This window comes from Petromyzon marinus, chromosome 11, assembly GCF_048934315.1.
Source record: "Petromyzon marinus isolate PM22_M1 ecotype Great Lakes invasive population chromosome 11, UKy_Petmar_22M1.pri1.0, whole genome shotgun sequence".
In the NCBI taxonomy this organism is placed as follows: domain Eukaryota; kingdom Metazoa; phylum Chordata; class Hyperoartia; order Petromyzontiformes; family Petromyzontidae; genus Petromyzon; species Petromyzon marinus.
Window position 1 is genome coordinate 6,886,948 of NC_133677.1, and position 10,842 is coordinate 6,897,789.

General features: G+C 49.7%; 1 protein-coding gene across 1 annotated transcript; it reads right to left on the minus strand.

Moving 5' to 3' along the window:
• Positions 1–1,716: 1,716 nt before the first annotated feature.
• On the minus strand, positions 1,717–10,157 carry LOC116941284 (dual specificity protein phosphatase 1). The gene is made up of 4 exons (XM_032952170.2): positions 9,069–10,157; positions 6,055–6,197; positions 4,172–4,391; positions 1,717–3,659 (listed from the first exon to the last, which is right to left on the minus strand). The coding sequence occupies exons 1-4, from the start codon at positions 9,793–9,795 to the stop codon at positions 3,136–3,138; spliced, it is 1,614 nt and encodes a 537-aa protein (XP_032808061.2). The 5' UTR covers positions 9,796–10,157; the 3' UTR covers positions 1,717–3,135.
• Between the last annotated feature and the right edge of the window lie 685 nt (positions 10,158–10,842).

The following is a 10,842-nucleotide window of genomic DNA, read 5'->3' on the forward strand; positions in this document are numbered from 1 at the left end:
GGAGTTTGCGTGATGCTCATGGTTAAAGGCTCCCCCTCCCCCCAAGCAGTCACCATGTCTCACGATCCTGTGACGGACGATTTTGCCAGCATTTGCTGTACCCGAGCTGAATTCATCACTCCATCTCCTCGGGTTGACATAAATTCGAAGCATCAAAAAAATCTAAAGCACAATATTTTACAATGATGTAATCAGCTAAGCACAACCCATTGGCAACAAAGAATGCAAATGTTAGTCTAAATCTATGACCCTACTACATAGTAAAAAATTCTTCATTAATGTTATGGCTCACTGCAGCAAGGTATATGGCTGGAGTGTATGAAATTAGATTTCATTTCTTTTTATTTATTAACAAATACTATGCATCGCGTTTTGCTTCGGCCAATACGATATTGGCCGATATGGATAAATAAGTAATAACTGTATATTCATTTTGGAGCACACTCCCCCCCCCCCCCCCCCAAGGTTATCTCAACCACTTCCCTTATCCACGTCCCGCCCCCGGCTTCCTGCTGTTCCTGCAAAGGAGAGGATTAGGTTAATAATACTACTACTACTGTGCTCCGAAGGTTTAGGGCCATTCGTCCAAGCTAAGCGGAGGGCGCGAGGTGTTGGTTTTGTTTTCCATTGAGAAATAAGTCAGCCCGCGAAACGGAGGATGGAGGGCTATTCATCTGCGCCATTTGACCGAATTTGAAACGTGCTGAACATTACTATGAACGTTAATATTCGGATAAAACCCTGTGGCTTTGTGAGCTAAAATATGGTCGTCTGTACGATGTATGTAAACTAATTCCTCTTATAATTGCATCTGACCTTTGTCAATTCGATGTTGAATAAAGGCCTCCTCCCCCCCCCCACCACTCAGTGTTGGCCATGGGAGTTGTTTGACCATACTTCACCACGCCGGTCAGTGCAGATTGGTGAAAGTGGGGGAGAGATGGAGGGGCGGGAAGCCCAGAACCGGTTCAGACATCACTCGAAGACGATGTTAGTTCGGACCCCGGGTTCATACCGCGGTGTGCCAATCACTGTACTGTCGCTGCTTTTTTTCGTTTTTAATATACAGTATAGCTTTTATCACCCGACGTGTAGAACATTGTGTTATATATCTATGTATATAATTATATAAAACGTGTGCCAGATATTGGCGTGCATCAGTTCCTCGAAGTTATGTTGTTTAGTGGTGGTGCAGACACTTGCCGAGAACAGCAGTGTACTCTCTAATCTCGCCGCATTGGTGGCGAGATGTGAACTGGTACGCTGGAGGTCGTTGGTGTCAATCCCGACCCTCATTAATGTATATTCGGAGTTTTCGTATTCTCCCTGTGGTCAGGTGGATTTTAATTCGGGTCCAGATCTAGAAAAATGCGTTTAAAGAATTTGGCTACTATAAATTTCCACATGATAAGCCACTTCATTGAGATGCGATTTGTGACCAGGTCGCTTCTGAAAAAGAGCTGTATAGTTCAGTGGGCCTTATCTGGTCAAATGAAAATAGTAAAATAGTAGCAATTGCGTTATTTCAGCAGCTGTTGAAATCTGCATTCGTATTCTCTTGCAGTGCGGAGAAAATGTGAAGATATTTTTGTTTGCAAATTGGAAACCAACGAATAGGCCGAAATGTGGGTATACATTTCAAACATTGGCTGCCAGGCCTCAGAGCACAAACACAGTGAAAGCGCTGGAGACGGAGAAGAAATGGAAAATAACAAGTTATATTGAATCGTACATCAAATTTTATTCCACGCATGTTGTGTTGTAACGACACGAAACACACAAATGTTTTTGACCAACAGACAACATTAAACAAGTTGCAAATTCAAGAAACTTGTAAACGAATATATTGGTATTTTTCAAGTATATAAGACATACATAGCTTCAGAATTGTCGAAGCCTTCATACCCTAATGCGTGTTGCAGGGTTTTCTTTATGGAAGAGGTCACATTGCTCTCAGCTCACATAAAAGCCTCACCTGTCGACGATTATTACAGTGACACGTGTTATTTACAATGAAACCAAACTCGTAATGCCACTGACACCCACTGCAGAAATATCGTCAGAATTGACACCGTGAGATCGGTCAGCGTTTCAACTTTGCCAAACGACTGCAAATCCAAGCGTCTTCAATTTTGACCGTCTTTGGAACATTTATAGATAGCGATCCGACAGCTTTTGAAGGACGACAATTGTAAAAAAAAAAAATACTACCAGTTAATCCAGTGCTAAGTAGTACTAAAACACACGCACACACACACACACAATATACACTCACATTTACACATATAGGCCTATGTTATATAAATTATTCGGGTGTGATTTTCTTTTCGTGACGATCAAAACATTCCGAATTAGATACTTTAATAAGTTCAATCTCCACTCGTGTCCAGTTACAGCCCATGCTGGATTCTTGATTTTTTTCTTACGACTCGGCTGGAGATTACACAACCTGAGCAAACGTGTATGACTGACAATACCAAACAAGAGTACACAATGACACATTACAGTGTTTATGCATTCCAGAGTATTGCTTTAATACTCGCCCGGAGTGGCAGAGCCCTACCACAACAAAGGGGGGGGGGGGGGGGGGTAAAAGACTGGATTTGAAAGCAACGCAAACAAATTACGGTACCCTTATAGTAAACAACAACAACAATAGTATTGCTATGGGGAACCTATTGTTATCTCCGATTGAAACAATACAAGTCAATCGGTAAGGTCGATTGCATTCGAATACGTCCGCACACACGATACATCGGACATGCGGTGCGCACTTGTAAATCGTGCTTCTTTGTCCGTACGTGTTTAAATGTCCAGGAGCTTATACACCGTGTGCGCTTTTAAGTGCATGTTCGACGAGCAGTTCTTTTCGTGTGTCCGTTTTTAACACTCCATTCTCGTATTGCTGACATACTGTAACATAAATATATTGCACTATTAAAAAAGAAAAACAAAAGAATCTGATCGGCAGTTATTGCATCCGCACTGGGTGTGCTGTTACTTATTGTATTTTACGACCAGTGCAGCTCTGCGAGGCGTACAGCGTCCGTAAATCCCGTGCAACGGATGACCTTAACGCGAAACAGTTTCTTTCCTGCCGGTCGCCGCCGCCGCCGCCGCCGCCGCGTTCGCTCGCTAGCACGGAGACGACGCGGAGAGCGGCTTCGAGAAACCGATGACGTCGGCGCTCTTCAGCGAGGGCTGGCCCGGGAAACTGAACGCCTGCAACGGCGCGGTCTCCGCGGCGGCGACCGCGCCGTGGCTGGGCCCTGGGTCCCTCGCGCCGTCCTCGGCGGGCTCGGCCCGCTGCAGGGAGGGCACCGGCGAGCGGGAGCCCGGATCGCCGGCGACGCAATCGTCGGCCGCGGGCGCCGCGGCGAGCGGTTGCGCGTCGGGTGCTGGCAGGGCGCAGCAGGGGCTCCGCACGGCCGCCTGCTGCTGCTGCTGCTGCTGCTGGATCTGCACCTCGAAGCTCTGCAACTGGCCCAGGAAGTTGAAGTTGGGCGATATGACGCTGCGCCGCTGGCGCACGAACTCGAAGGCCTCGTCGAGACGGAGGCGCCGGGTCTTCATCAGGTAAGCGAGGCAGATGGTGGCGGAGCGCGACACGCCGGCGTGGCAGTGCACGAAGACTCGGCCGCCGCCTCGTCGCGTCGAGTCTGGGCAAACAAACGGACGGACGGACGGACGGAGAGGTTACGGGAAAGGCAGCCTCTTGTTGGTGAGGAAAGCAAGGCGCCAGTCGGTAGGCGTGGCCCTCCCACGGCTGCAGCAGACGTGTAAAAAAAAAAAGGTGGCTGGGCTGGTAGTGACTGGTTGGTGTGGTCATGCCACATTTGCTACATTTAGTCATTCTCGACGTTGCATTCTTTGAAATGTCAACTCTAAAATGGCAAACACGCTGCCTTGTTGTTGGTCGAACTGCGCCTTTATTTTGCGAAAGCTGTGCATGTATGCAACCACCAAATATAGCAGCGTGAATTCAACTGATGAATATAACAGATGGTGTTCAGGACCTGCCGAGGTGATATTTTTGTGTGGTAGACACAGCCCTTGTAAAAAAAAAAAACCTCATTAAGATGAGATTGGACACCCGTGAAAAAGAGCTTCATAGCTCATCAAATTCCTCCAGGATAAATAAGGATTCTGATTGTGTGAAATTATGGCTCACCGATGAAGTCAATAGCCTCCAGGAACCATGCCCCGATGTCTGCCTTGTGGTTGTCCTCCACGGGGATGGACTTGTACGTGAAGAGGCCCTCGAAGTGGTTGGGTAGGTCGGCCGAGACGTTGAGGAGCGCCGTGATGCCGATGGCGTCGAGGAGCTCCCGGCGGGATGCGTGGTACGCGCTGCCCAGGTAGAGGAAGGGAAGGATCTCCACCGGACCGCCCTGCATGAGACAACAACAACAACATTGGCATCAATAATAATAATAACAACAATCATATTTTTAACAGGTTAAGGTACAGCCCTGCAATTGTTTTCTCATGCCCATGCCGGCTCAAGGGCTTGAGAGAGATCCTCTGAGAGGATATTTTGGCCTACTCTTCCATGTTGGCCAGACGTATTGGGAGAGGTGGGAGTACCCAAGCTTGACCCAAATCGCACGTGACCTGCCGAGCGACGAACTGTGGCGTTACCATTCATACCGACCCCTGTCCATAATTTAAAATTCCACATCGAGAGATTGAATTATCCCGAGTGAATCACATTCTAATGGGTATTATGTGTGGGAGGGGAGCAGCATAACCCATGCACAAGAAAGAATAGCACTCAAAACGTTGCACAGATGGATACAGCAAAAATTATCTGTTATTGCCATCTCCCCATTTGGAAGTTTAAAAAAAGATGTGTAACAAACCAACCCTGATCTCCAAAGCGCAGAATTACAAGCATGCACTATCTCATACTTGGCTTGGCATTTCCACATGTTTACACGCAGGCGAGGGCAAGTCGTCGGTGTGCTTTTGAACAAAGCGAGGATAAAATGTGACGTAAGTGGACTTTGTTATGATGCCGGTGACATGGTTTTCTATTCCTGGCAGTGAACACCAAAGGAAAGTGGTGTTTGAATGTGGTTTAGGTCCCCCTTAAGATTCACTCAGCCTAAAATTAGTTGAACACATGACACGTGTATCAGCAGGAAAATTCAGTCAGGCATAGTGCTTGTCCACTACTACCAAGCATATATTTTGCAGTGCCTGCCTGTTAACCGTACTTTCTTCAACAATAAGACCACACGTGGTATTCGTCAGTCTGTTAACGTCAAAAGGCCACCACACCTTGCCATAAATTCCTCCCAGAGCATCCCGTAGTTGTAAAGTCAACACCCAAAATTCAAGGTATGCTCATACTGTATCTCAACCACGTGGCCCTCGGTCATCCTCTTGTTCACCAACCTCTGTAGGGCACTCCCAAACCATGCCCGAATAACCTGCCCTCCTTCATTCCACTACATCCTACAACCTCTTTGTCCTACACTTTCTCGTCCCCATGTCCGGTGAAGAACCTCTAAGTTGTTCACCTTTTTATTCCTTGAAAATTCCTAGCAACCTTCCCATATAACCTGTATTTGTAGGACATAGCTTTATTTATGTATGTATGTTTAACTTATTTCGCACCATACGTAGCCAACCGTGCTAAATCGGAGTTGTGAGTTAATAGTTTGCTTAATAAGCAACACTAAGGCCCCATGTAGTACAATGTAAGGCAGTAAGTTTTGTTATGGGCAGCAGATGGCAGTGCAAAAAAAAATACATTGTGCCTATGACCCCGCAGGGCACGGGGAGGCTCTCATCCAGCAGTGGATTTACAAAGGGGCTCTGCACATGCACGCGCAAGACGGTTTACCTATTCGCCTGCCCGTAGGTAAGCGGGGGGGGAGGGGGGGGTTCCTCTCGCTGTGTGTACAAGCGGATGGGCATTGGTACGCTGGGTGGCAGCGTGACAGGTGTAGATTTGCGTGCGGAGGTCGAGGCTATCGTTCAGCGGTGGGATTGACAAGGGTGGCCAAGTGGCATGTGCATGTCCATGCGAGCCGAGGAGACATGCACCTGGTCGTAGGTTGGGGTTCCCGCTGTGTGCAAGCGGATGGGCACTGGTGGCAGCAGGGCAGGTGGTGTGGTCTTGCACGGCGAGGTCAAGGCAGCGTCCAGGCACAGCTCTGAGAAATCGCGGTGGAACTTCTCATATCCTCCTGGGGAGAAGGGACGAAAACATGATATAATCACGCTGGTGAGCTAGGGATGATGAGGCGGGAGAAGAGAGAGAAAAAAACAACAACTCGTAAAGCATTGCGTACAGCTGTGAAGGCACAGCGACTGTAGGAGGCGCTTGCCAACCTGCACAGGTGCCACCGATAGGCAATTTGTATTTTCTTGGCGACGCTGCAAGATTCACCCCCCCCGACCACCACCCCCACGAGAAGACTCCCTCGCTCGACTACCGTATTCTCTGGAATATAAGACGCATTCCCACCCCTCCCTGCCTGCCAGTATTGTAGAGTAACACATGGTGCGTCTTTTAATCCGGTAGTTGTGTGTCTATGTGCGTCACCAGATTTTAATAAATAAATTGACAACGGGCGCAAGTTTGGGGGGTGCATCTTACTTTCCGACGGCGCGTCTTACAATGTGGAAATTAGTTGTCGTGTGTTCATTAATTAGGCTGTATAGGTATATATTTATGTTACATGCATAATATATATTTATGTTACATGCATAAATATATGCCTATACACACGTACACGCGACGCATGGCCAGGTGAGAACCCATTCCAAAGGAGGCAAGGTTAATAGACGAGGAATTTTATGAATTGAAGAAAATGTTGTGGTCTGGCGTCAAGTAGTAGTGTACCCAAAAATAATAGTCTGACCCGTTCCAATTTCTTTCATGCAAGTGTTGCATATGGTGTAAATGGTAGTAGCATAGCAATCTCTGCCGATGCTTAGGGGCTCTTTTGTTTTGGTTTAAAATGTAACAAGGTCGTCCGTGGAAGAACGTGAATGCGATGCGCACGTCAACTGCGTGAAGCGCGTTAACGTGCTCTCATTCACAAGATCGGCGTGCTCGGTTCTGTCACGCGCACGCCGCCGACTGCGCATTTGTTCGGTGAGCAAACCAACCTTGTGCGCGTGACGGTGCCAACATATTTTGACTTTGGCGGGCCGCTCCTTTTGGGGTGTTTGTTTTTCTTATCTTTCACAAACAATGCGACGAATCCAATTAATGTTACCGGCGTTCGGGGATGTAGTCCTTGAGCCACGGCTGCTAGCACGTGCATGCGTGTAAGTAGGCGTACTATTTTTGCAAGGCGTGTGTATCCACAGTGTCCAATGGGGTTTTGTTGCGATTCTTGTTTCTGGTCGGAACTGCGTTCAATGAAACCAAAACCAGCTTCGGGGTTATTATGAATGGTAAGCCACTGTTTGCCCAATTAACATAGTTCAACTCAATATTTCAAAGGGCTTTGTGCAGAAGCATTGTAATGCGTTTAATTTTGAGTAACAATGATTGTGGCTTAATGGTTCGCAGAAATTTAGGATTCATCGGTTAAATTGAAATGTCACCGAAAACAAAGTTGAACCCGTGTCAAGTCGCACTTTGACCCCGGTTATATAGCTTCAACTGTCAAAGTCAAGCGTGCAGGTTATAATCTTACTATCACGCGTGTTTGTTTACAATGTATAGGGTTGTATAACGTTGTATACACGTTAACTATCGTCAATATTAACATAAAAATATAAACGTTCAACGTACTGTAGTGTGATATCATTTCCGTGAATAGGTCTTAAGAGTAAATATGACATCATTTTAATCCGGTAGAGAGTACGGATTGTAGACATTGTCTAAAATTACTATAAATGACTTCACCGCACACACACATTGTAGTGTAAACACGATCTATATGATGATGCTGAATCTGGGACCAGCAGGTGACACTAATGTTAATCCAGACACAGACCAGACATTCCACTTGTGCGTACCACCTACAGTGACATCACCCCAATGGTTACTCACACATTCCTTTGTTTGGCATTTACAAGTAGCACCCTGCGATAACGCTTGTACAATTCGTGGGATATAACATAATCCACATGTTCTATTCGTACAGAGTGAAACTGGTAGTAATAAACTTGTGTAACCTCAAACAGAAATTTGCATCTGCTCTCTTTAAACCTGCGACTCAAGTCGCACGTCGCTACAAAAATCAAGTGTCAGCGTTCGTCAGTAAAATGCTAGATAAAGGCTCCCCCCCCGCCACGTATAGTATGTATAACCCGAGTTGTTTTGACTATACTTCACCATGCTGGTCAGTGCGGTATGGTGAAGATGGGGCCGCCCAGGACCGCTTTAGGTGACGCCGAGTCGCCACCGAGGTTGGCATGGCCCGAGAAACAAACCCAGATTATCCGTGCTCCGATAACGCAGTGCCATAACCACTGCAACGCCACTCATCCTGGACAGACTAATAAACTTCCATACAAGCATCAGACATTGTATATCCACTGCTGGATGGACCGTCTCCCTGCGGCGTTGCCTCCAATCCATCTCTTAACCGCAATACGCCACCCGACCTCATCCCTCCATCTCCGTGACACATCAGAGGATGACCAATGGCCAAGCCTCGTGACGGAATGTCAACCAGAAGGCCGATAACGCGCACCGGGGCGACGGCCACATGAATAGATTTTAATCAGACAATACGGATAACCGCCAGTCCCTTTTGTCCCCCCCCCCACACACAGACAGACCGTGCGGGTCGTGGGAGATGCTTGACCATGCTTCATCACCGCCGTGTCAGCGTGGGTTCGGCGAAAACGGGTTAACTCGCCACTGACGTTAGCCGTGGCCGGCAAACAAACTCGTCGTCAGTACGTTCACCCACGTCTTCATTGTGCGAGCGTGCGGGTGTTGGTGCGCGCGTGTAAGAAGTGTTGATAACGCGGTGCTCGCTAACAGCAATTGCCCCAACAGTCTGTTAAAGACTATACGAGTGGTGCTGTATGAGTAGGAGGGGGGGGGAGGAGTAGGTGAGGGATCTTTGTCTTTTTGGTCGAGAGCTCACCTCTCAGAAAGTACACCGGGGTCCCCCGAGTCTCCCTGCCCAGCGCCAAAGCCACCATGGCTAAGGTGCTGTCCGCTCGTAGGGCGGACAGCTCTCGCGTCCTCTCGTCCACCAGCACCACGGCAGCGTAGAGCCCGGCCTGGAGCCGTGCCCTCGCCTCCGCGCTCGGCAGCAGCTGGGCTAGGGGCAGCGTCCACGTCGTGGCCACCGACTCGGCCGCCTGGACCTCCGCCTGCCCCGCAGAAGTGGGCACGTTGGTGGCACGGATGCCCCTCCTGCGGCGGCGTAGGAGGATGGGGTTGGTGTGGACGTTGAGGGAACCTCGTACATGGGAGGCGCTGTACGCCAGGAACGAACGGCAGTCCAGCAGCAGATACCTGCTGTTCCCAAGAGGCGACGACGGTGGTGGTGGTGGTGATAGGGACGGTGATGATGGTGGCGGCGATGCCATCGATGCTGCTGCGCTGGTGGTGGTGCCAGTGGAGGTGATGATGATGTTGTTGTTGGCACTGCTGGTGGTGGTGGTGGTGATCGTGCCGCTGTTATTGTTGCTGCTGTTGTTGTTATTGTTGGCGGTGTTGATCGCAGCCGATGGACTGGACGCGTCCCTCTCCCTGCTCTCTCCGTCTCTCTCGCGCATCAGGAGCTTGCGCATCACGTAGCAGTCGATGGGCTGCGGTGGTTCAACGGGGCTCCATTCCGTCTCGAACACATCCATGATCACCATCGCTGCTGCGAGCCGGTGGTTTGGTGGGTGGTGTCAACGGGGGCAGGAACGAACTAACGTGATGATGTTGCTGCTGCTGCTGCTGCTGCCTGCTGCCTTTGTGGTGGTGGTGGTTGTTATTGGTGTTCAAATAGACGGAGCCTTAACCAAGAGAGAGAAAGGGGGCAAGCCCATGTGGCAAGCGACACACGAAGGGAAGTCACACGCGGCCCCCCCACATGGCGTGCCAGCGATACGCGTCCCTCGCTCTCTCACAACCCGCCAGCCGCCGCTGCGATCGGCCACACCGCGCCGCGTGAGTGCGAGCGAGCGAGCGTGCGTCTGTGTTGTGTGCTTCTCTCTCTCTCTTGAATCATTTCCTGCGACTCATTTATAACCGTTCTTCTCAATGAACCGACGTCACCATCCATATAAGGATTAAGGGCGTTACGTCACCCCCCTCCCCCAACACACCCCCCCACCCCTACGGGCTGCCCCCGCCCCGCTCTCACCGCACGCCCCGTCACCACCCCCCCCTCCTCCCCAACAAAGACAAAGGTCCCCCGTATAGCCTGCGCAGGCTGTTGGGGCAAGTGCCGTCAGCGAGCGCATATGTAGGCCGGCACTGCACACCGGGGTGTCCCGCACCACGCACGGCCGCCTTTGTCTCTTCCCGAGTGGCGATGTTTACTACACACCACACCAGGTACTCATTTGAGGCTGAGTCGACCTAGGGGAGGCCCCGGCACCGGTTCAGATAATCGTCACCGGTGTTGGCCGCGAGCAGGAATCCAACCCGGGTGGGCAGGTTCGTAGCGGGAATCGATCCCCGGGTCGCCGGGTTCGTAGCGGACCAGCAGCCACCCATCCACCCAGTACCACCATCGTCACAAACACAGTGCAAACAGCGCTCCATTCTCTCTCCACATATACGGGAAATATTGCATTAGTGCATCAGCCGATTGGCTTTTCCGACCAACAGCTTGGTCTCATCAGCAGTGTCAGGCTTGTAAAATATCTACGACGCAACGCTATTTAAATGTACTGGATTATTCAAATACGCACGGA

Bases quoted from the DNA above. Each gene is read 5' to 3' on its own strand.
- LOC116941284 (XM_032952170.2), bottom strand. From the start codon at position 9,795: ATGGTGATCATGGATGTGTTCGAGACGGAATGGAGCCCCGTTGAACCA. The intron at 6,198-9,068 runs GTGAGCTCTCGA...CCTTCTCCCCAG, and splicing joins CCCGGTGTACTTTCTGAGAG to GAGGATATGAGAAGTTCCAC. The intron at 3,660-4,171 runs GTGAGCCATAAT...TTGTTTGCCCAG, and splicing joins GGAGGCTATTGACTTCATCG to ACTCGACGCGACGAGGCGGC.